General features: G+C 51.3%; 1 protein-coding gene across 3 annotated transcripts in view; it reads right to left on the bottom strand.

Moving 5' to 3' along the window:
* The window catches only part of LOC123426108 (chromatin remodeling protein EBS-like), a 71,592-nt gene that overhangs the window by 30,383 nt on the left and 14,677 nt on the right, over positions 1 to 26,532 (bottom strand). For all 3 annotated transcript variants that reach the window (XM_045109885.1, XM_045109887.1, XM_045109886.1), the window contains exon 4: positions 2,416 to 2,551. In XM_045109885.1, coding sequence (XP_044965820.1) covers positions 2,416 to 2,551 — 136 coding nt within the window. The remainder of the gene's footprint in view (positions 1 to 2,415; positions 2,552 to 26,532) is intronic.

Below are 26,532 nucleotides of genomic sequence, written 5' to 3'. Positions count from 1 at the left end.
GGTGCAACATTTCATAAGGTAGATGTTGAAGTGTATATGTGGATTGCCTAGCCCTTTTCATAAGTTCGGGCTTTTGGTTGCGTTGGCTAGTGCATGAAGCTTAACACGGTATCAGAACTAAGGTCTTGAGTTCAAGTCCTAACTTTCGCAGTTTATACAAAATATTGCAGCGAGCCCCCTTTTTCCACGTATAAGCCTCTTGAGCCATACCTCTGAGTCTATCCACGTGTAGACTTTCCGCGTCACACGTGAGGGGGTGTTGAATTGTATCCGTGGATTGCCTAGCCCATTTCATCAGTTCGTACTTTTGATTGCGTTGGCTAGTGCATGAAGCTTTACATGGTATGAGAGCCTAAGGTCTTGAGTTCAAGCCCTTTATTTCGCAGTTTATTTAAAAACTGCTCATGCTCCCCTTTGTGTCCACGTATAGGCCTCTTGAGCAACACCTCTGAGTCTATTCACGTGTTAACTTAGAGGGGGTGTTCTCAAAAGCATGGACACGACAGAAGTTGCTGAATCCTCGTGCTGACACGGACAGACACGGTCGGATACGGTCGGACACGCATATCCCGACACATTCGACTCAGGAGGCCAACTACACTGCAGGTCGCGTTCATGGGCGCCACAAAAGGCAACACCACAAAATAGGGTTTCCCACCTTCTGGACTCGCCGCCGCCACCTCCCGGACTCGCCGCCGCCGCCACCATATGGAGTCGCCGCCGCTGCCTGGACTCGACCACCGGCCCACTGCCGTCCCCCAAGTGCAGCAGCCTCTGCTCCCAACGACGACCACGCTGGAGCAGGTAATCTCTAGCTCCTTCATCTATTTGAATCAATTTTTTGTTGAGCTGCTGCTGCTTGCTTCCCCCGTTCGTCTACCCTTGCTGCAGCTTCTACTCGCCAGTTGCTTCCCCGTGATGTTCATGTGCTGCACTGCTGCTGCTGCTGCTGCTTGCTTGTTGCTTCCCCATGCTGTTCATGTGCTGCTGCTTGCTTATTGCTGCTGGCCTGCTGGCTGCTGCTGCTTGCTTGTTGCTTCCCCATGTGAATTGGTGATTGAATTATTGGTGCTTCATGTTAGGGAACGGTGCATCTGGGAGCAGCGCCACTGCTGGTACCCAATCATCCGTGGGTGAGAATGAAGGATGAAAACCTGTATGTGGTGCTGTGGATCCGATACTAGACTATTGTTCGATGTGTTTTGCAAGTTGAAATGACATGGATCTGGCCTGAATGATCAATCAAGCACTTGAAATGGAGACAACAAATGAGGCAGTATCTCTTTCTCAATTTTTTTTGTCCTCAACTCTATATTACATGACATATTTTTATTTATTTTTATATATACTCGCCGTGTCCCGATGGGCTGTTTTTGGAAATTGCCGTATCCCGTGTCCTCGTATGCGTGCCGTGTCCGTGTCGCCATATCCGTGCATTTTAGGGAGTGTTGAAGTGTATATGTGGATTGCCTTCCCCTTTTCGTAAGTTCGGACTTTTGGTAGCGTTGGCTAATGCATGAAGCTTAACAGTAGAACATTGCCGCAAGGACCCGCACCAGTTAGCTGGATGAATGAGGCTATCAGGACAAATGTGTTAATTGTGTAAGCTCATCAGATTAGAAGAATGATTTATTCTTCATAGAGCCTGCAAACCTCTATTTTCTTGGCAAGCATCCTGTGAACCTCTTTTTAAGAAAGTTTAAGGAAACGCGGTGTTAAAGTAATTGAGTCTGAGTGCGAAAATGCGTAGGAGCTCTCGAGTGCCATGCACCCTATATGAATAGTTAAATTGAAAAAAAAATACTAGGAAACAATAAAAAATTGAAATTTTCGGGTATCAAATCTGGTCGTTCATTCTACTCACGTACGAAATTTCGTGAAAAAATAGCATTTGTGGTATTCTTAGTGAAAAAATACAGTCCGACCTATGATTTATTCAAACAGTTTTTGTATATAATTGAAAATTCTGTCTTGTTTGCTGAGAATGCCAGGGATGTCATTTCTTCATGAAACTTCACACAGGAGTAGAATGGTCGACCAGGTTTGTTATCCCGAAATTTCAGATTTTTTAAATTTTCCTAGTATTTTTTCGTTCTACTATTCATACAGGATGCATGGCACCCAAGAGCTCCTAATCCATGTTCGTATCTGTGTGAACATGATGTGAAAGTTTAAGCACTACTAGAGGATTTCACTGTGTACCAATTGGTGCGATGATTGTACCAGTTTGACTGTAGAACAGATTTCTCCTTCATAATTAAGCTAACCATGCTATAACATTATCATAGATTATGTGCATTTTCAGTTTTTCACTAATATGAACTAAATTTGCCTAATTCATATATGTTTATTGTCATTTCAGATAACAAACCAGACAACACACCGGCGATAACAAAGCAATCGTGTCATATTTACCTTTTCTTCTGACTGTGACGTGGCTTCATGAGAATTCTCAGTTGTCTTCCCATTTTCATCGGTACAGCTCTGGCAGAAAAAGTGTTCTCGTTTCTTTGCTTCTTTAATGGTCATTCCAATACAAGAAGGATGAAACCTGAAAAACAAAAGCAGCAGTTATAACCTCATGTTTAAAGGGACTCGTATTCCTGGAGAAAGTTGATTACTTAGCATGCACAGATGCACCAAGAGAGACCGGAATAGATGGAAAAGAAAACATATTTGTTGAACAAACTAAAATTATGGTGATAGGAATAGGATCCCTACCAGACCTAGATCGCAGGTTATATGGGTGGAAGGGTGGCTGGCGTGGTGCTGGCGCGGCTGCCGGCGGCAAGGCGACGTTGTCGCGCGAGAGAATGAGAGAATAGGGGCGGCTAGGGTTAGGGCGCCGGCTCCTGCTAGGAACCGATCAAATAGATTGATTCTGCTTAATCTCAAACGGTGTCTCTTACATGAGTGTATATAATCTCTCTATGCTAGGAAATATAATAAATTGGGCTAAGCCCCTAATACTATAAGATAACTGGGCCAGATTGCTTTAACTGGGCCTTCGCCGGTTATAATGTAAACCGGTCATAACATCTCTCCCCGCCTGCGCAAACAGCTCCGAGCTGGAAGTCTGGAAAATACTTGTGGAACTCCTCAAGGTCTCCCAAGTAGCGTCCTCCTCCGGAAGGCCGTGCCACTGGATCAATAGGCGCCACACACCACGGCTTTGCTGGACTTTCAACACCTTAGCTGGATCTGGAAGTAGACGGCCGTCGGAGGTCAGAGGAAGATCCAGTCCAGTTGCCGACGGCTCCCCATGGAACGGCTTCAACAAGCCCACATGAAAAACATCGTGGATGCGGGCACCAGGCGGCAGCTGAAGGCGGTAGGCGACGCTGCCGATGCGTTCCAACACTTGAAAGGGTCCAGCATAGCGAGGACCTAGCTTGCGCTTGGTGCGAGGGTCAAGTGACTGAGTAATACGGTGGAGAAACCGCAGCCACACCCAGTCGCCCACCGCAAACTCGGCCTCGCGGTGGTGAGCATCATAGTACTTCTTGGACAACTGTTGGGCCTGCAGAAGACGCTGCCGCACCTCGGCAAGAATGACAGCGCGGTCGCGAAGAAGGGCCCCCGCCGCCTCAGTCCAGGTTGTCCCTGGTTGGAGCGGCAGGATGGGTGGAGGAGGCCGACCATAGACCACCTTAAAGGGGGTGGCATGCAGGGCGGAGTGGTAAGAGGTGTTGTAGCAGTACTCCGCCCACGAAAGCCAGTCCACCCAAGCTCGTGGCCGATCACCTGTAACGCGGCGTAAGTACATAGCAATCACCTTGTTGACGACCTTTGATTGGCCATCGGTCTGTGGATGAAAAGTCGTGCTAAGCACAACTTGACGCCGGCCAGCCGAAAAAGATCTCGCCAAACATGGCCGGTGAACATCGGGTCATGGTCGCTGACGATCGAAGAAGGAAACCCGTGGAGGCGGACGATGTCGTCGAAGAAGGCCCGCGCGACGGAGGTGGCGGTGTAGGGATGGTCGAGCGCAATAAAGTGCGCATACTTGGAGAAACGGTCCACCACCGTGAGGATGACGGACTTGCCACCCACCTTAGGAAGGCCCTCGATAAAATCCATGGAGATGTCGGCCCACACCTGTGAGGGCACCTCAAAAGGCTGTAGCAGGCCGGTCGGCTGCAATGTCTCTGTCTTGTTGCGCTGGCATGTTACGCAAGACCGCACCCAGTCCCGCACCAACGCATGGTCCCCCGGAAGATAGAAATCGGCGCGGAGTCGTTGGAGCGTCTTCTGCACCCCCGCGTGGCCCGCTGAGTGAGCCAACAGAATAGCCTGATGACAGAGATCGTCGTGATCAGGCACAAAGAGGCGTCGTCCGTGGAGAAGTAACCCGTCATCCAGTCGCCACGGTGTCGGCAAATCGCCCTCCTCAAGGCGCTGCCGAAGAAGCTGAGCATCGACGGCCGTCGCAGTGGCTCGGCGAATGTCGTCGATGAAGGCAAACGAGGGCCCAGAGCGGATGCAAAGGGCGGTACCCTCGGTGTCTGTGTCGCCCTCATCGTGCTCGGCGTCGCGGCGGGACAAGGCATCCGCCACGATGTTGAGGCAGCCAGGCTGGTACTCAATCGTGAAGTCGTAACCGAAGAGTTTGCTGATCCACTGGTGTTGCGGAATGGTGGAGAGGCGCTGGTCCAACAGAAGTTTAAGGTTGTAGTGGTATGTGCGAATCAGGAAGTGTCGTCCCCAGAGATACGGCCGCCGGCCGCCAGTGTCGCACAGCCTGTACCAAACCGATGAGCTCCCGCTCGTAGGCCGCGAGCTTGTGGTGACGAGCGGCGAATGGTCGGCTAAAGAAGGCGAGTGGTCCCGCGCCCTGGTGGAGTACAGTGCCGAAGCCCATGCCCGAAGCATCGCAGTCAGCCATGAACTGTTGCTCAAAATCCGGCATCTGGAGGACCGGTCCTGTGGTAAGAGCCTCCTTAAGCGACTGGAAGGCGGCAGTTGCCTCATCATGCCAGCAGAAGGCGTCGCGGCGCAACAGCCGAGTGAGCGGCAAGGCGAGAAGGCCGAACTCCCGGATGAACTTCCAGTAGTAGCCGACCAGGCCCAAGAATCCACGGAGGACCCGCGGCGAGTGCAGCCGTGATCTTGTGGGCATCCATGGCAACTCCCTCCGCCGAAATGACATGGCCAAGATAAGCGAGGGATGTCGTGCCGAACGAGCACTTCGGGCGCTTGAGGTGCAGTTGATGCGCCCGAAGCTCGTTGAAGATAATGGCGACGTGATGCAAGTGCTCCGCCCAAGAGGAGTTGTAGATGAGAATATCATCGAAGAAAACAAGCACAAACCGCCATAAGTAGGGCCGGAGGACGTCGTTCATCAAGGCCTGGAATGTCGCTGGTGCATTGGATAGGCCGAAAGGCATCACCAAAAACTCAAAGTGGCCGTGATGGGTGCGAAAGGCCGTCTTCACGATGTCGTCCGGGTGCATCCGAACCTGGTGATAGCCAGAACGCAAGTCGAGCTTAGTGAAGAAGCGTGCCCCGTGAAGCTCGTCCAGGAGCTCCTCCACTACTGGTATAGGAAATTTGTCCTTCGACATCTTGGCGTTGAGAGCACGGTAGTCGATGCAGAAACACCACGAGCCGTCGGGCTTGCGAACAAGGAGCACCAGTGCCGAGAACGGCGAAATAGAAATCCGGATGATGCCCAAGGCGAGCATGAGTGCGCATTGTCGTTCCAGCTCGTCCTTCTGCAGCTGTGAGTAGCGATATGGTCGTACGGCGACGGGTGTTGTACCCGAAAGGAGGTGAATGCGATGGTCGCAGACCCGGGCGGGCGGAAGACCCTGGGGCTCGTCGAAAATGTCGTTGTGCTGCTGCAGGAGATGAGCCAACAGGGGCAGCTCTCGGTCGGCGACGGCGGCCGACAACTGTGGCTGGGGAGCTGCTGGGGCAGCGCCACCCTCGCCCTTCCACTGCACTTCACGGCCCTGACGCCAGAAAGTCATGGTCAGGGTATCGAAGTCCCAAAGGATGGGACCTAGGGTCCGCAAGAAGTCGACGCCGAGGATGAAGTCGAAGCAACCCAAGTCAATGCCCACGCATGTGATGGCGAAGTGCTTGTCGCCGATGACGATGGGAACCTACCGCAATCGTGTGGCAATGAAGGCGGTCACAGTTAGCCACGGTAACCCTTAGTTGCTCTCCGCTCGTCGGCTGGAGTGTGAGACCACGCATGGTAGGCTCGGGTAGGAAGTTGTGTGTAGAGCCCGTGTCCATGAGAGCTAGGAGGCACTCCCCATTGACCGTCACCGGCAGCAACATAGTTTTCTCCGCTCGTACACTTGCGAGGGCATGGAGGGAGACCACGAGGGCGGTGGCTGAAGCAGGGGCGGCCTCCTCAGCAAGCTCAGGGGTAGCCGTGTCCTCCTCGACGTAGTCATCCGCCTCCAAGTAGAAGAGGCGCGGGCAGACATGGCCCGACACGTAGGGAACATCGCAGTTGAAGCAAAGACCTTGACGGCGACGCTCGAGTTGCTCGGCCGGGGTGAGCCAACGAAACGGTCGGGTCGCGGCCGTGGCGGGGGACCCTGCCACTGCCTGGGCCAGTCGGCTGGGCATGGCCACCGCACGACGCTCGAACGCACGGGCGTAGTACATGGCCGTCTGGAGGTCCTGCGGTCCGCGCATCTCGATGTCCACACGCATGTGGTCAAGGAGGCCACCGACAAAGAGTTCGGCCCGTTGGAGAGCCGAAACGCCGGGGGCGTGGCAGGCCAGCGCCTGGAAGCGCTCGGCAAAATCCTGCACAGAGGAGAGGAACGGAAGGCGTCCGAGTTCCGCCAGTTGGCTTCCACGGACGGGTAGCCCAAAGCGTAGGAGGCACAGGTCGCGGAAGCGTTCCCATGGCGGCATCCCGCCCTCGTCCTGTTCGAGGGCGTAGTACCACGTCTGAGCAGCGCCCCGGAGGTGGTACGAGGCGATCCAGGTGAGGTCAGACGCGAGCGTGCGTTGCCCCCTGAAGAATTGGTCGCACTGGTTGAGCCAATTCAGGGGGTCACCGGATCCGTCGTAGGTGGCGAACTCCAGTTTGGAGAAACGCGGCGGGGGATGGTCGTAGCCCACAGCCATTGGCGTCTCATCGGCGCGGAGCAGCGCAGATGACGGGGCCGAGAAGGCGGGCTGCAGTGTTCCGCCGTGGAACAAGGGCCCGTCCACGCCGGCGTGGGGACCGGCAGTCCCGGAGGGGCCGGCGAGCGGCCCGGCTGGGTGCGCCGTGGCCGATGGCGGACGAGAGGGTTGGCCCAGGTCTGTCGTGTAGGCCGGCTCGGCGAGCCAAGCAGGCAGTGGTGACGGCGACGAGGGGAACCGCACCTCCTAGATGGGTGCGCCTTGAGTCGGCGGCGGCCCGCTTTGCGTCGAGGTCGTCCCCTGGTGCGGCACCGCCGATAGGGACGGAGGTGGCGCCACGTTGGGGAAGAAGGCAGTGGCCGGCTGCGGCGACGCGTAGGGCCCTGCGAGGAGCGGCGGATGCCCGCAACGGCGTGCCCTAGCTCCAGTACTGTGGCGGTCATCTCCGCCGGGGTGAGGACAAAGCCGGCCAAGATCGGCAGAGGCCAAGCGGGCGCGGGAAGCGTCTCGGTCAAGGCCGGCGCGGCGGCCAAGGTGGCCAGCGGCGTGGTGGTGGTGGGCGGCAAAAGGCTGGGAGTGGGCGAAGGTGCAGACATGATCGATCCTAAGCTAGTTGATACCAAGTTGATAGGAATAGGATTCCTACCAGACCTAGATCGCAGGTTATGTGGGTGGAAGGGTGGCTGGCATGGTGCTGGGCACGGCTGCCGGCGGCGAGGCGTCTTTGTCGCGCGAAAGAGAGAATAGGGGCGGCTAGGGTTAGGGCGCCGGCTCCTGCTAGGAGCCGATCAAATAGATTTATTCTGCTTAACCTCAAACGGTGTCTCTTACATGAGTATATATAATCTCTTTAGGCTAGGAAATATAATAAACTGGGCTAAGCCCCTAATATTATAAGATAACTGGGCCAGCTTGCTTTAACTGGGCCTTTGCCGGTTATAATGTAAACCAGTCATAACATATGGTGCATCGTGTTTATGTACACACTATTCAAGAACTAACCAGGCATTTACTCTGCACATTAAAATTACAAAAAGAAACATCATTCTATATGTACCGACTTGACTACTTGCTTGTTGCCATCATTTATAATAGACAAGAACTAACAATTAGCTTAACATGCACTCGCAAGCAGTGTCAGGACTTGTTGACGGAAGGTTATAGAGTCAAGGCATTAATTTATGCAATGTCGCCAATTAAATAAAATGAAATTCTGGATCGAAATACAAAAACGATAGTCCCTTGCAGGAAAATGAATGCACATGCTGCTGACTCATGCACTGATACATGGAAAACAGAATCACACAAGCTCGTTTAATAATTCAGTTAGGCCCAACGGGGTCAGATATTTCAGCTAATAGTTCGTAATCACTCTCCAAAATTCCCTATATATGAACCAGAAACTATACAATCATTAAATCAAATGCAGCTCCAGAATTTGAGCCAAAGCTCAGTTCAGGGTCCTACTATAAAGAAAAATCAGTGTGTCGTTTTTGGGCCTATTGGCCATCAAAGCGAGAGAAAGTGAGGCAAAAATAGAGTTATACCTAGTGGTGGGCATATAACCCGAAAACCGTTTTAACCTGGACCAAAGCCGAAGTGACCGAAATCAAGACCTTTGGTACAAAGAACCATACGAGTGGGGAAGATGTGTTGGACCACACCCACACTCATGCGACGCGCCGCTCCGCTCCGGCGCCCGCACCCACCATCCACACAAGATCCGCTCTGTCCCCGATCTCCAACGCGAATCTCTTGGATCCCACACCACCACCTACCTCGTCCAAGCTCCACCCTCCTGCAGATGACCCCCCCCCCCCCCCCCGCACATCCACCCTCGCCAATTGCATCCTCCCCACCAACCACCCCAGGCATGTGCTAGCCCCGCACATCATCACCACATCATGCCAACCGTGATCCCCCTCGTCTGGCACGCCCACCATCACCACATCATGCCAACCGTGATCCCCCTCGTCTGGCACGCCCACCATCACATCATGCCAACCGTGATTCACATCACAGTCCGCGTCTATCGCCTCGGCCGCGTCTACCACCGAATCCACCTCAAATCGTGTGTCGCCCAAGCCTGCGCAGTCTGCTGCTGCCCCCCACCAAATCTACGTCACAATCCGCGCCACCAAATACAGCCACCCCATAACTCACACAAAATGGGCACGTGCCCTAAAACCGGATATTGCATGCCTCGACGCCTCTTTCTCGCCGATGCCACCTCCATGCCTCTCTCTCCCATCCCTCCCACGTACAAGTCCGCACTAAAAGATCCCAATTGGCACCAAGCTATGCAAGATGAATTTAATGCTTTAATGAACAACTCTACTTGGTCTTTGGTGCCTAAGCCTGCAGGTGTGAACATTGTGACGGATAAATGGACCTTTCGGCACAAGTTTCATGCGGATGGTTCCTTGGCACGCTACAAAGTGAGATGGGTTGGGTGTGGCTTCACGCAACAAGAGGGTGTGGACTATGTGGAGACGTTCAGTCCGATGTCCAAACTAGCAACAATTCGGGTTGTGTTGAGCCTTGCCACCTCAAACTCTTGGCACATCCACCAATTGGACGTCAAAAATGCATTCCTTAATGAGGATATCAAGGAAACAGTGTATTTTTCTCAACCGACTGGTTTTGTGGGTTCATCACATCCAGACCATGAGTCTTCTTCATAGGTCCCTCTATGGCTTGAAACAAGCTCCTCGCACATGGTTTCTTCGGTTTCAATCATTTTTGCTCTTCACTTGGGTTTTCCGCTTCCAAGAATGACTCCTCCTTGTTCATTCTCCATCATGGCACATCTCTTGTATACTTCTTGGTGTATGTTTGACATTATCCTCACCGCAAACTCTCACCCTACACTTAACTCCATCATCACTTCTCTCAAGTGAGAGTTTCCCATGACGGACCTCCATCACTTTTATGGCATCCAGGTCACCCCAACCCTTCAACCCTTCAGGCTCGTTTCTATGCCAACAACAATACATGCTCGAGATCCTTGATAAGGCCAAAATGCTCCATCGCGAGCACGTTTCCACCCCTATTGATACGAGCTCCAAAGTGTCCTCCCACGATGGCCAACCACTGTCCAACCCCACATTCTATCGTAGCTTGGCCGAAGCTCTCCAATACCTTACTCTAACTCGACAGGATATTGCATACGTCGTTCAACAAGTATGCTTGTTCAGGCATGAACCTAATGACACTCATAGGCAATTAATCAAGCGGATCCTACGGTACTTGCAAGGAACATCTAATTATGGGCATCAGTTTTACAAATCTTCCTCCGATGATCTCAATGCATACACCGGCGCTAATTGTGCCAGGTGCTCGGAAACTCGCAAGTCCACTATGGACTTTGTATATATCTTGGTTCCAACATTATTTCATGGTCATCCAAGCCAATATACAACACATTTCAATGGTTACAGTGTACATGGTTTAATACCCCCCCTCAGTTGGAACTCCGTGAGGTAGGACGTTTAGGCTGGACCTGAATTGACGGAAAATTTGTGTGGGCAGCCCTTTCGTGAACAAGTCAACAAATTGTAAACTTGAAGGAACATGTAGAACCGAGCTTCGCCGAGAGCAACCCGATCACGAGTGCTGATGTTCGACGGGATTGCATGCAAGATAGCAGGCGCTAATGTTGTCACAATATACCACCGTTGCACGTGCGGGTTGGCACTTGAGCTCATGGAGAAGTTGGCGCAACCAACAAGTCAGCAACACATTTGCCACACCCCGGTACTCCACTTCGGCACTTGACCGTGACATAGTGGGTTGTCTCTTAGTCCGATCCTATTTCTTAGGATCTCACAACGCTCGTGAGCTGCATGCCGCTATTCCAGGAGCGATTGACATCTCCCTCTCAGGATATATGTTGTGCAATGTAACTGAATCAATCAAGGACAGAATACTTTCTCTCCAACTAAGCTTACATGTTGTCTGTTGGTGCAGCTTGCGACTGACTTAATTTTAAAAAAAAATGGTGAGAGGAAGTTGTGCGTCTATGCCAGACAAAAGATAGCTACCAGCCCAGCTAGTATTAGCCGCTATTCTAGCCGACCAGCCCAGCCCAGCGGCTCATCTTGCTAGCAGGCCAGATATGCCAGTCAGCCAGCTCCGTGCACTACGATTTGTCCGGTCCACAACCGATGACCTAACGGAACGATCCAGGGACTGAACTCTTCGTTATATTAAATAGTAGAGACCAATCGGTCCATATTATCTGAGACCGAAAATTATAAAGCACCAAACTATTCTGTTCGGGGGAACCAAACGCCAACCCTAGTTACACACCACACAAAAGCCTGAGAATAGGTACCAAAATTCTAAGTTTTTTTAGTACAATTAGATGCAGTTCAGCTCTACTTGAAACGGTGATTTATCGCCTGTTAGGAATATGCCACTTGTATTCCCATGAGACCATAGGCCGATATATATACATGTACAAGTGTGGAACATATGCAGGAAACCCCTTATACAACGGGATAAATACAAAGGGATACATGACTTATATTATAACTCTAACACCCCCCCATAAACTCGCAAACCAGGCGCGAGGGGCTTGCTTAAGGCCATAGAAAGAGCGACGAAGACGACATACCATGCCATCAGGAACAGAATACCCAGCTGGTGGCTGCATGAACACCTCCTCACGCAGCTCACCATTAAGAAAGGCATTCTTAACATCAAGCTGAGATATAGACCAGTGGCCATGGCAAGAAGTGTACGAACAGTGGTCATATGGGCCACAGGAGCAAAAGTCTCGTCATAATCACGACCATGCTCCTGCTGAAAACCACGAGCCACAAGACGAGCTTTGTGACGCTCAAGAGAACCATCGGAGCGAGTCTTAAGCTTGTAGACCCACTTACAAGTGATGTGACGGACTCCGGGAGGAAGGGAAACAAGATCCCACGTACCAGTGCGTTCAAGAGCAGCAATCCCCTCTGCCATCGCAAACTGCCATTCAGGATGAACAACAGCCCCACGATAGGAAGTCGGCTCAAGAACAGCAGCACCAACGGTGGGAAATCCAAGGCGATCAACAGGCGGACGAGGGCGAGAACGCAAGGCATAGGGAGGCTGAGATGAGGATGACGACACATCCGCAGAGGCATCCACAGAGGCATCCACATGACGTGAACGACGAGTGTAACACTGAGGAAAAGAAGGAACAATGCAAGGGGGGATCGCCAAGGTAGAATCGGGGGGTGAAGACGTAGAAGTCACCGGAGATGAAGGTGCAGAATCCGGTGACATGCCAGGAGAGGAAACCGTGGGAGATGGTGGTAGCAAATCGACAAGAGGTGGAGAAGCAGAGGGAGCGGAACGAATAGGCAAAGGCTCGATGGGGGTGAGAGGTGTATCAGGAAAAGTGAGGAAAGAGATATCCTCCATTGAAAAGGTCGAGGAAGATGGGCGTGGGTAGAAGGGACGAGACTCGTCAAAAGTCACATCCCGAGAGATACGCATCCGACAACCGATAGGATCCCAACAACGATGGCCCATATGCTCATCACTGTAGCCTAAGAAGACACACTCAACAGACTGAGCGGCCAGTTTGGTGCGTTCACGAGGGGCAAGAAGAACATAGCAAACACAACCAAACAGGCGAAGCATCGAATAATCGGGAGAACGATCAAAGAGATGCTCAAAAGAACACCACCCTGTAGAGCAGCAGAAGGTTGTAGATTGATGAGATAGGTGGAGGTGGAGACGGCCTCAACCCAGAAATGAGGCGGGAGATAGGCAGCAATCATCATCGCACGAGCCGTCTCAAGAAGGTGACGATGCTTGCGCTCAGCCACACCATTCTGAGCATGAGCACCAGGACAAGAGAACTGAGCAAGTGTACCCCGCTCAGCGAGAAATCCACGCAACATCTTGGAGATATACTCTCCAGCAGAGTCAGCACAGAGCACACGAATAGGCGTAGAGAACTGAGTGTGAACCATGGCAGCAAAACGCTTATAGATAGATAATACCTCACTACGAGAAGACATAAAATAGATCCACGTGTATCGAGAGAAATCATCGATAAAGATAATATAGTAGCGATGGCCTCCCTTCGAGGAAAAGGGAGCTGGACCCCAAACATCCGAGTGAACAAGGTCAAAAGGACGCTGAGACACAGTCTCGCTATGAGGATAAGGTAACTGAACCTGTTTACCAAGCCGGCAGCCCTGACAGTCTAAAGGCACACCACCGGAGACGGATCCAAGAAGACCACGTCGAACTAAGGATGAGAGACGAGAGCCACATAAATGACCCAGACGATGATGCCACTGTTGAAAAGAGCTGGTAGACAAGGCAACAGAGGAGGAGAGACTGGCTGCGGTGGCAGCGGATGGAAGGTGAAGCCAGTCAAGCTCCCAGAGACCCTGAGAGTCACGGCGCCGAGGGCCAGCACCAAGAAGAGCACCAGTGTGACGGTCCAGAACTGAACATGAGTCGAAGTCAAGAATGATCCGACAACCAGAGTCAACAATCTGGCCACCAGAAAGGAGTTGCATGGTAAGCCGAGGAACATGAGCAACATCGGGAACATGAAAAGATGAAGTGCTAAGAGTGCCTCGGCCAGTAACCGGAGAGAAGTACCATCAGCAGTAAGAACATGAACAGGAGAATCAAGAGGTCGAGTAGATGATAGAGTGGATGAATCATGAGTCATATGAAAAGATGCTCCAGTATCAAGAACCCACGAAGATGTACCTGCGTGTGTAGAAGGTGGTCTCACAATGCCAGAAGAGTCCGTAGCAGAACCAACAGAACCTGTCGATGAAGAAAGAAAAGATGGAGCTAGCAGACATCGAAATCGTCCAATCTCCTGCTCAGTCAGGGGTGCAACTGAAGATGTCGAGGTAGACACACCCGACAATGGAGAGTCGGAGGCAAGCAGCAGGGCGCGAAGTCGCGCAATCTTGTCCTCGGTGAAGGACACAGCTGAAGTAGGCGGCGTAATGGCGCGAGGAGAGAAGCGACCACGACCACCTACGGGAGCCGCTAAATATGACGGTGTAGCATGTCCAGTATCGTCGGCAAAGACCGGTGGAGAAGACGAGGCCGTGTGCAGACAAGCACCAAGCGCCAAGGGAAGACGCGTGGACGAAGAGCAGTCCATGGAGTCATAAGCACCAAGACAACCGGTGAAAGTCGCGAGAGGTGTTGGGGAAGAGCGACATGCACCGATGAAAGTCGCGAGAGGAGTCGGTGTAGAGCGACAATCACCATATGTAGAGCTTGCAGGAGCAGCAGAAGAACTACCAACACAGCCGTTAGTCACGGGAAGCAAGGGACTGCAACGTTGCGTGTGTTAGAGTTATTATAATATAAGTCATGTACCCTTTTCTATTTATCCCAATATATAAGGGGTTTCCTGCATATAGTCCATCACCTGTACATGTATATATATATCGGCCTATGGCCTCATGGGAATATAAGTTGCTTATTCCTAACATGGTATTAGAGCCCTAGGGTTTTTTTTCGCACGCGCAACTCGTGCTTCTTTCTGATCCAGTTATTGCGTCGGCGCGTTGTGCTTTTCCTCCTCGCCGACGCTCACGCTGCACCTCCTCTCGCCGACGCTCGCCCTTAGCTTCCTTGGGCTGGCGTCCTCTCCTCCGTGGCCGCATCGTGCTCGTGCTGCAGCATTGGCGTCCCCAGATCGAAGCCGCTTCAGCCGCGCCGCTTCTGCTCTCCAGATCGAAGCCTGCCCCGTCTCAGGATCGAGGCTCCGCTCACCGAGCCGCCCCCGTCCTACAGATCGGAGTCGCCCCCGTCACAGGATCGCCGCCGTCCGCTCCACTTCTCGATCAGATCCTCAAATCGAAGCCTGCCCCGCTCGAGCGTGCTACAGCTCCCGATCGGATCGACATATCAAAGCAGCTCCCATCCTGCTCCACGACGTAACTGCCGGCGCGGTGCAGGGACAGGGTCAACACGCCCGATCGGATCTGGTTTCCCTGGTCGTTGACCTCCAAAAAAAATGGTTTACACCAGCACGCCACGTTGCAGTCCCTTGCTTCCCGTGACTCCTGACGGCTGTGCTGGTAGTTCCTTTGTTGCTCCTGCGAGCTCTACATATGGTGATTGTCGCTCTACACCGACTCCTCTCGCGACTTCCATCGGTGCATGTCGCTCTTCCCCGACACCTCTCGCGACTTTCACCGGTTGTCATGGTGCCTATGACTCCATGGACTGCTCTTCATCCACGCGTCTTCCCTTGGCGCTTGGTGCTTCTCTGCACACGGCCTCGTTTTCTTCACCGGTCTTTGCCGACGATACTGGACATGCTACACCGCCACATTTAGCGGCTTCCACAGGTGGTGGTGGTTGCTTCTCTCCTCGTGCCATTACGCCGCCTACTTCAGCTGTGTACTTCACCGAGGACGAGATTGCGCGACTTCGCGCCCTGCTGCTTGCCTTCGACTCTCCGTTGTCGGGTGTGTCTACATCGACATCTTCAGTTGCGCCCCTGACTGGGCAGGAGATTGGACGATTTCAATGTCTGCTAGCTCCATCTGTTGTTTCTTCATCGACAAGTTCTGTTGGTTCTGCTACGGACTCTTCTGGCATTGTGAAACCACCTTCTACACACGCAGGTACATCTCCGTGGGTTCTTGATACTGGGGAATCTTTTCATATGACTCCTGATTCATCCACTCTGTCATCTACTCGACCTCTTGATTCTCCTGTTCATGTTCTTACTGCTGATGGTACTTCTCTCCCGGTTACTGGCCGAGACACTCTTAGCACTTCATCATTTCATGTTCCCGATGTTGCTCATGTTCCTCGGCTTACCATGCAGCTCCTTTCTGGTGGTCAGATTGTTGACTCTGATTGTCGGGTCATTCTTGACTTTGACTCATGTTCAGTTCTGGGCCGTCACACTGGTCCTCTCCTTGGTGCTGGCCCCCGGTGCCGTGACTCTCAGGGTCTCTGGGAGCTTGACTGGCTTCACCTTCCATCTGCTGCCACCGCAACCAGTCTCTCCTCCTCTGTTGCCTTGTCTACCAGCTCTTTTCAAGAGTGGCATCATCGTCTGGGTCATTTATGTGGCTCTCGTCTCTCATCCTTAGTTCGACGTGGTCTTCTTGGATCCGTCTCCGGTGGTGTGTCTTTAGACTGTCAGGGATGCCGGCTTGGTAAACAGGTTCAGTTACCTTATCCTCATAGCGAGACTGTATCTCAACGTCCTTTTGACCTTGTTCACTCGGATGTTTGGGGTCCGGCTCCCTTTTCCTCGAAGGGAGGCCATCGCTACTATATTATCTTTATCGATGATTTCTCTCGATACACGTGGATCTATTTTATGTCTTCTCGTAATGAGGTATTATCTATCTATAAACGTTTTGCTGCCATGGTTCACACTCAGTTCTCTACGCCTATTCGTGTGCTCCGTGCTGACTCTGCTGGAGAGTATATCTCCAAGATGTTGCGTGGATTTCTCGCTGAGCGGGGTACACTTGCTCAGTTCTCTTGTCCTGGTGCTCATGCTCAGAATGGTGTGGCTGAGCGCAAGCATCGTCACCTTCTTGAGACGGCTCGTGCGATGATGATTGCTGCCTATCTCCCGCCTCATTTCTGGGTTGAGGCCGTCTCCACCTCCACCTATCTCATCAATCTACAATCTTCTGTTGCTCTACAGGGTGGTGTTCCTTTTGAGAGTTTCTTTGATCGTTCTCCCGATTATTCGATGCTTCGCCTGTTTGGTTTTGTTTGCTATGTTCTTCTTGCCCCTCGCGAAGGCACCAAACTGACCGCTCAGTCTGTTGAGTGTGTCTTCTTAGGCTACAGTGATGAGCATAAGGACTATCGTTGTTGGGATCCTATCGGTCGTCGGATGCGTATCTCTCGGAATGTGACTTTTGACGAGTCGCGTCCCTTCTACCCACGCCCATCTTCCTCGACCTTTTCAGTGAAGGATATCTCTTTCCTCACTTTTCCTGATACACCTCTCACCCCCATCGAGCCTTTTTCTATTCGTTCCGCTCCATCTGTTTCTCCACCTCCTGTCGATTTGCTACCACCATCTCCCACGGTTTCCTCTCCTGGCATGTCACTGGATTCTGCACCTTCATCTCCGGTGACTTCTACGTCTTCACCCCTCGATTCTACCTTGGCGATCCCCCCTTGCATTGTTCCATCTTTTCCTCAGTGTTACACTAGTCGTTCACGTCATGTGGATGCCTCTGTGGACACCTCTGTGGATGTGTCGTCATCCTCATCTCAGCCTCCCTATGCCTTGCGTTCTCGCCCTCGTCCGCCTGTTGATCGCCTTGGGTTTCCCACCGTTGATGCTGCTGTTCTTGAGCCGACTTCCTATCATCAGGCTGTTGTTCATCCTGAATGGCAGTTTGCGATGGCAGAGGAGATTGCTGCTCTTGAACGCACTGGTACGTGGGATCTTGTTTCACTTCCTCCCGGAGTCCGTCCCATCACTTGTAAGTGGGTCTACAAGGTTAAGACTCGCTCCGATGGTTTTCTTGAACGTCACAAAGCTCGTCTTGTGGCTCGTGGTTTTCAGCAGGAGCATGGTCGTGATTATGACGCCACTGGTCTATATCCCAGCTTGATGTTAAGAATGCCTTTCTTAATGGTTAGCTGCGTGAGGAGGTGTACATGCAGCCACCACCTGGGTATTTTGTTCCTGCTGGCATGGTATGTCGTCTTCGTCGCTCTCTCTATGGCATTAAGCAAGCCCCTCGCGCCTGGTTTGAGCGTTTTGCCTCCGTGGTGACTGCCGCTGGTTTTTCAGCGAGGGCTCATGATCCAGCATTGTTTATTCACCTTTCTCCTCGTGGTCGGACTCTTCTTCTCTATTTTGATGACATGATCATCACTGGGGATGACCCCGAGTATATTGCCTTTGTAAAGGCCCGTCTTAGTGAGCAGTTTCTTATGTCTGATCTTGGACCTCTTCGCTACTTTCTTGGAATTGAAGTCTCTTCTACCTCTGATGGCTTTTTTATATCCCAGGAAAAGTATATCCAAGATCTTCTTGCTCGTGGTGCTCTTACTGACGAGCGCATTGTTAAGACTCCTATGGAGCTCAATGTTCACCTCCGTGCTACTGATGGTGATCCCCTGCCTAACCCGACGCGTTATCGTCATCTTGTTGGCAGTCTTGTCTATCTAGCTGTCACTCGTCCGGATATCTCTTATCCGGTTCATATTCTGAGTCGGTTCGTCTTCGCTCCCACATCGGTTCATTATAGTCATCTCCTTCGTGTTCTCCGATATCTTCGGGGCACGATCTCTCACCGTCTATTCTTTCCTCGCTCCAGTTCTTTACAGCTTCTGGCCTATTCGGATGCTACGTGGGCTAGTGATCCTTCAGATCGCCGTTCACTTTCTGCTTACTGTGTTTTTCTTGGTGGTTCTCTCATTGTCTGGAAGACGAAGAAACAGATTGAAGTTTCCCGTTCGAGTGCAGAGGCTGAGTTGCGAGCGATGGCTCTTTTGACGGCAGAGGTGACTTGGTTACGGTGGTTACTTCAGGATTTTGGTGTTTCTATCACTACACCGACTTTGTTCTTATCTGACAGTACATGTGCTATTAGCATTGCGCGCGATCCTGTGAAGCATGAGCTCACCAAGCATATTGGTGTTGATGCTTTTTATGTGCGCGCTGCTGTGCAGGATCAGGTCATTGCTCTTCAGTATGTGCCTTCCGAGTTATAGTTGGCGGATTTCCTGACGAAGGCCCAGACTAGAGCACAACATGGCTTTTATCTCTCCAAACTCAGTGTTGTTCATCCACCATGAATTTGAGGGGGGTGTTAGAGTTATAATATAAGTCATGTACCCTTTTGTATTTATCCCAATATATAAGGGGTTTCCTGCATATAGTCCACCACCTGTACATGTATATATATCGGCCTATGGCCTCATGGGAGTATACGTTGCTTATTCCTAACAGCGTGCTGGTGGAGACCATTTTTTTCCTTTTTTTTAGGAATCTCAGTCAACGAAGGAAGGGACAAAAGGCGAAGGAGGTGGAGGATACCGGCTTCAAGTTGTGGTATACGGGGACAACTTCAAACAAGAATGGAGTAGGCATCTTGGTCAACAAGAGCCTTAGGGATGGAGTTGTGGACGTTAAGAGGCAAGGGGACCGGATGATCCTTGTCAAGCTGGTAGTTGGGGACTTAGTCCTCAATGTTATCAGCGCGTATGCCCCGCAAGTAGGCCACAATGAGAGCGCCACGAGGGAGTTCTGGGAAGGCCTGGAGGACTTGGTTAGGAGGGTACCTATTGGTGAGAAGCTCTTCATAGGAGGAGACCTCAATGGCCATGTGGGTACATCTAACACAGGTTTTGGAAGGGTGCACGGGGGCTTTGGCTATGGCATCAGGAACCAAGAAGGAGAAGATGTCCTGAGCTTCGCTCTAGCCTACGACATGGTTGTAGCTAACACCCTCTTTAGGAAGAGAGAATCCCATCTAGTGACGTTCAGTAGTGGTCTACACTCTAGCCAGATTGATTTTGTCCTCTCTAGAAGAGAAGACAGACGCGCTTGCATTGATTGTAAAGCGGTACCTGGAGAGTGTGTTGTTCCTCAACATAAGCTTGTGGTTGCTGACTTCCGCTTTAGGATTCGTGTCCAATGGGATAAGCGCGCCAAAGTCGCTAGAACGAAGTGGTGGAAGCTCAAGGGGGAGGCATCCCAGGCTTTCAGGGAGAGGGTCATTAAGGAGGGCCCTTGGGAGGAAGGAGGCGATGCAAACTTGATGTGGACGAGTATGGCGACCTTCTTGCGGAAGGTCGCTGTAGAGGAGTTTGGGGTGACCAAGGGAAGTAGAAGGGAAGCTAAGGACACCTGGTGGTGGAACGATGAGGTCCAGAAGGTTATTAGGGAGAAGGACTGTTTCAGATGCCTATATCTGGACAGGAGTGCAGCTAACATGGAGAAGTATAAGGTGGCGAAGAAGGCTGCAAAGCGGGCGGTGAGTGAAGCGAGAGGTCGGGCGTATGAGGACCTCTACCAACGTTTAAACACTAAGGAAGGTGAAAGGGACATCTATAAGATGGCCAAGATTAGGGAGAGGAAGACGAGGGATGTCGGCGAAGTCAAATGCATCAAGGACGGAGATGATCAGCTTCTTGTGAAGGATGAGGCGATCAAGCGTAGATGGCGGGAGTACTTTGACAACCTTTACAATGGAGAGGTTGAGAGCTCTACCATTGAGCTAGACGACTCCTTTGATGATACCAACATGTGCTTTGTGCGACGTATCCAGGAGTGTGAGGTTAAGGAGGCGTTAAAAAGGATGAAAGTAGGCAAGGCGATGGGTCCTGATGGTATCCCCATCGAGGTGTGGAGAGGCCTTGGAGACATAGCGATAGTATGGCTAACTAAGCTTTTCAACCTCATTTTTCAGTCAAACAAGATGCCCAAAGAATGGAGGCGGAGTATTTTAGTACCAATCTTTAAGAACAAGGGGGATGTTCAAAGTTGTACTAATTACCGCGGAATCAAGCTGATGAGCCATACTATGAAGCTATGGGAGAGAGTCATTGAACACCGCTTAAGAAGGTTGACAAGCGTGACCAAAAACCAATTTGGTTTCATGCCTGGGAGGTCTACCATGGAAGCCATCTTCTTGGTACGACAACTGATGGAGAGATACAGGGAGCAAAAGAAGGACCTTCATATGGTGTTCATTGATTTGGAGAAGGCCTATGATAAGATACCTCGGAATGTCATGTGGTGGGCCTTGGAGAAACACAAAGTCCCAATAAAGTACATTACCCTCATCAAGGATATGTATGATAATGTTGTGACAAGTGTTCGAACAAGTAATGGCGACACCGATGACTTTCCGATTAGAATAGGGCTACACCAAGGGTCAGCTTTGAGCCCTTATCTTTTTGATTTGCTGATAGATGAGGTCACAAGGGATATACAAGGAGATATCCCATGGTGTATGCTCTTTGCGGATGATGTGGTGCTAGTCGATGATAGCCGAATGGGGGTTAATAGAAAGTTAGAGTTATGGAGGCGGACTCTCGAATCGAAAGGTTTTAGGCTTAGTAGAACTAAAACTGAATACATGAGGTGCAGTTTTAGTGCTACTAGGCACGAGGATGGAGAGGTTAGCCTTGGTGGGCAGGTGGTACCGGAGAGAGACACGTTTCGATATTTGGGGTCCATGTTGCAGAAGGATGGCGATATCGATGAAGACGTGGGCCACCGAATCAAGGTTGGGTGGATGAAGTGGCGCCAAGCTTCTGGCGTACTCTGTGACAAGAGAGTGCCACAAAAGCTAAAAGGCAGGTTTTATAGGACAGCCATCCGACCTGCGATGTTGTATGGCGCGGAGTGTTGGCCAACCAAGAGACGACATATCCAACAGTTAGGTGTAGCAGAGATGCGCATGTTGAGATGGATATGTGGTCACACAAGGAAGGATCGGGTACGGAATGACGATATACGAGAGAGACTTGGGGTAGCACCGATTGAAGAGAAGTTGGTCCAGCATCGTCTCAGATGGTTTGGACATATTCAACGGAGGCCACCGGAAGCGCCGATGCATAGCGGACGGATAAAGCGTGCTGAGAATGTTAAGAGGGGTCATGGTAGACCAAACTTGACATGGGAGGAGTCCGTTAAGAGAGACCTGAAGGTTTGGAATATCGACAAAGACTTAGCCATGGACAGGGGTGCGTGGAAGTTAGCTATCCACATTCCAGAGCCATGACTTGGCTTCGAGATCTCATGGGTTTCAACTCTAGCCTACCCCAACTTGTTTGGGACTGAAAGGCTTGGTTGTTGTTGTTGTTGTTGTTGTAGTCAAAGAAGGAAAACAAGTCAGCCTCGATCTGAAACCGCGTCCATGTCAACAGCAGGATCGGAGCCGCCTCGATCTGGAGCCCGATCTGGCGAGATGGGGCGACGGTGGGATGGGGCGGCAGCAGTGCTGATGCGAGCTGGATCCAGGCGACGCGGCCGGGAGACGACGCAGGGCGACATGAGCTGGAGACGAAGGATCAGCTGGATCCGGGGCGACGCAGCCAGGAGCGACGCGGAGCGACTACCGGGGCGACGCGAACTGGAAACCCACCACGAGCGGGACGAGATCCGGCCACGAGCCAACCTCCAGTACTGGCAAGATCCAGCCACGAGCGGGACGAGATCCGACCACGAGCGGAACGAGGCGAGCGGGACGAGGGCCAGCACCAGAGATCGACGGGGGCAGGCGAGATGCGAGACGGACAGGCGGCGGTGGGGAAGATTAGATCGGGAAGAGCACGAGTTGCGCGTGCAAAAAGAACCTAGGCTCTAATACCATGTTAGGAATATGCAACTTATATTCCCATGAAGCCATAGGCCGAGATATATACATGTACAGGTGTGGAACATATGCAGGAAACCCCTTATACAACGGGATAAATACAAAGGGGTACATGACTTATATTATAACTCTAACATCGCCTACCTTTCATACCTCATGTCTAATATAAAAAAACAAGACACACACCTCCATTTGTACACAAAACAGAATGATACAAAATGCGCAAGAGCGGAAAAGGTATAACTATGTCATCGTTGTTAGGAATAAGCAACTTGTATTCCCATGAGGCCATAGGCCAATATATATACATGTACAGGTGATGGACTATATGTAGGAAAACCCCTTATATATTGGGATAAATACAAAAGGGTACATGACTTGTATTATAACTCTAACACCCCCCCTCAAACTCATGGTGGATGAACAACACTGAGTTTGGAGAGATAAAAGCCATGTTGGGCTCTAGTCTGGGCCTTCGTCAGGAAATCCGCCAACTGTAACTCAGAAGGCACATACTGAAGAGCAACAACCTGATCCTGCACAGCAGCGCGCACATAGAAAGCATCAACACCAATATGCTTGGTGAGCTCATGCTTCACAGGATCGCGCGCAATGCTAATAGCACCTGTACTATCAGATAAGAGCAGAGTCGGTGTAGTGACAGAAACACCAAAATCCTGAAGTAACCACCGTAACCAAGTCACCTCTGCCGTCAAAAGAGCCATCGCTCGCAACTCAGCCTCTGCACTCGAACAGGAAACTGCAATCTGTTTCTTCGTCTTCCAGACAATGAGAGAACCACCAAGAAAAACACAGTAAGCAGAAAGCGAACGGCGATCTGAAGGATCACTAGCCCACGTAGCATCCGAATAGGCCTGTAGCTGTAAAGAACTGGAGCGAGGAAAGAATAAACGGTGAGAGATTGTGCCCCGAAGATATCGGAGAACACGGAGGAGATGACTATAGTGAACCGATGTGGGAGTAGAGACAAACTGACTCAGAATATGAACCGGATAAGAAATATCCGGACGAGTGACAGCTAGATAAACAAGACTGCCAACAAGATGACGATAGCGCGTCGGGTCAGGCAGGGGATCACCATCAGTAGCAGAGAGATGAACATTGAGCTCCATAGGAGTCTCAACAATGCGCTCATCAATAAGAGCAGCACGAGCAAGAAGATCCTGGATATACTTTTCTTGGGATATAAAGAAGCCATCAGAGGTAGATGAGACTTCAATCCCAAGAAAGTAGCGAAGAGGTCCAAGATCAGACATAAGGAACTGCTCACTAAGACGAGCCTTGACAAAGGCAATATACTCAGGGTCATCCCCAGTGATGACCATGTCATCAACATAAAGAAGAAGAAGAGTCCGACCACGAGGAGAAAGGTGAATAAACAATGCTGGATCATGAACACTGGGTGAAAAACCAGCGGCAGTCACCACAGATGCAAAACGCTCAAACCAGGCTCGGGGGGCTTGCTTAAGGCCATAGAGAGAGCGACGAAGACGGCATACCATGCCATCAGGAACAGAATACCCAGGTGAAGGCTGCATGTACACCTCCTCACGCAGCTCACCATTAAGAAAAGCATTCTTAACATCAAGCTGAGAGATAGACCAGTGGCGTGTAGAGGCCACAGCAAGAAGTGTACAAACAGTGGTCATATGAGCCACAGGAGCAAAAGTCTCGTCGTAATCACGACCATGCTCCTGCTGAAAACCACGAGCCACAAGACGAGCTTTGTGACGCTCAAGAGAACCATCGGAGCGAGTCTTTACCTTGTAGACCCACTTACAAGTGATGGGACGGACTCCAGGAGGAAGGGAAACAAGATCCCACGTACCTGTGCGTTCAAGAGCAGCAATCTCCTCAGCCATCGCAAACTGCCATTCAGGATGAACAACAGCCTGATGATAAGTAGTCGGCTCAAGAACAGCAGCTCCAGCGGTGGGAAATCCTAAGCGATCAACAGGCGGACGAGGACGAGAACGCAAGCCATAAGTAGGCTGAGATGAGGAGGACGGCACATCCAGAGAGGCATCCACAGAACGTGAACGTCGAGTGTAACACTGAGGAAAAGATGGAACAATGGAAGGAGGAATCGCTAAAGTAGAATCGGAGGGTGGCGACGAAGAAGTTACCGGAGATGAAGGTGTAGAATCCGGTGACATACTAGACAAGGAGGTCGTGGAAGATGGTGGTGACAAATCGACTGGAGGTGGAGAAGCAGAGGGAGCGGAATGAGTAGGCAAAGGCTCGACAAGTGTGATACGCGTGTCAGGAAAAGTGAGAAAAGAGATATCCTCCACTGAAAAAGTCGAGGAAGATGGGCGTAGGTAGAAGGGACGAGACTCATCAAAAGTCACATCCCGAGAGATACGTATCCGACGACCGATAGGATCCCAACAACGATAGCCCTTATGCTCATCACTATAGCCTAAGAAGACACACTCAACAGACTGAGCGGTGAGTTTGGTGCGTTCGCGGGGGGCAAGAAGAACATAGCAAACACAACCAAACAAGCGAAGCGTTGAATAATCGGGAGACCGATCAAAAAGACGCTCGAAAGGAACGCCACCCTGTAGAGCAGCGGAAGGCTGGAAATTGATGAGATAGGTGGAGGTGGAGACGGCCTCGGCCCAAAAATGAGGCGGGAGAGAGGCAGCAATCATCAATGCACGAGCCGTCTCAAGAAGATGACGATGCTTGCGCTCAGCCACGCCATTCTGAGCATGAGCACCAGGACAAGAGAATTGAGAGAGAGTCCCTTGCTCAGCAAGAACACCACCCAACATCTTAGAGATATACTCACCAGCGGAGTCAGCACGAAACACACGAATGGGAGAAGAGAACTGAGTATGAACCATGGCAGCAAAACGCTTATAAATGGACAACACCTCACTACGAGAAGTCATGAAATAAAGCCATGTGTAACGAGAGAAGTCATCGATGAAAATAATATAGTATTTATGACCCCCTTTCGAAGCGAAGGGAGCCGGACCCCATACATCGGAATGGACTAAATCAAAAGGACGCTTAGACACTGACTCCCTATGTGGATATGGTAACTGAATCTGCTTGCCAAGACGACAACCCTGACACTCTAAGGAGGCATCTCCTGAGACAGACCCCAGAAGACCTCGACGAACTAACGACGACAAACGAGAGCCACACAGATGACCAAGTCGATGATGCCACTGCTGGAAAGAACCAGTAGCCGAGGCGACCAAAGCGGAAGAACTGGCGAGAGAATGGGCAGCGGAAGGAACATGAAGCCAGTCCAACTCCCAAAGACCCTCAGAATCACGGCGGCGAGGACCAGCCCCAACCAGAGTGTGCGTGCGACGGTCCTGAACAGAACAAGAGTCAAGATCAAGAATGACACGACAACCAGAATCAGCAAGTTGACCGGCGGAAAACAAATTCATGGTAAGTCGAGGAACATGAGCAACCTCAGGAACAGAATAAGGAGTGGTAAGAGTGCCTCTACTAACGACAGGAAGGGGAGTACCATCAGCAGTGAGGACATGAACAGGAGAATCAAGCGAACGAAGAGAGGACAGAGCGGAAGAATTAGAAGTCATATGAAAGGAAGCTCCAGAGTCCAGAACCCATGGGGATGTACCTGACTGTGTAGAAGGTGGTTGCTCAGTGCGGGAAGCCTCAGTCACAGAACCAGCAGTACCCGTTGAGGAAGAACCTGAAGCAGCGAGCAGACGCTTAAGTCTCAGAATATCCAGCTCAGTCAAAGCGATGGCTGAAGCTGTCGAGGTAGATGACGAAGTCGCTGTAGATGGTGACCGCGCCTTGCGCAAGTGTTTCTTCTTCGTGTAGCAGTTTGGCTCAATATGACCATCATTGTTGCAGTAGTTACAATGTGGACGGGGGCGACCTGAGCCGCCAGAAGGAGTGGGCAAGAGCAGCGGAGCACTCGAGCGAGAAGGGGTCGGTGCAGCAGGTGGCGTAGAAAAAGTCCGAGCAGCGAGCACCGAGGGAACCTCCAGCAAACCAGCACCACGTAAGCGAGTCTCCTCAGCACGAATCTCAGAAAGCGCCTCCATGAGAGAAATACGGCCACGAGCAAACAACTGAGCATGCCGGGGCTCAAACTCCTTAC

The sequence above is a fragment of the Hordeum vulgare genome, chromosome 2H, assembly GCF_904849725.1.
Source record: "Hordeum vulgare subsp. vulgare chromosome 2H, MorexV3_pseudomolecules_assembly, whole genome shotgun sequence".
NCBI classification, from domain to species: domain Eukaryota; kingdom Viridiplantae; phylum Streptophyta; class Magnoliopsida; order Poales; family Poaceae; genus Hordeum; species Hordeum vulgare.
This window is presented reverse-complemented; position numbering and strand designations above follow the sequence as displayed.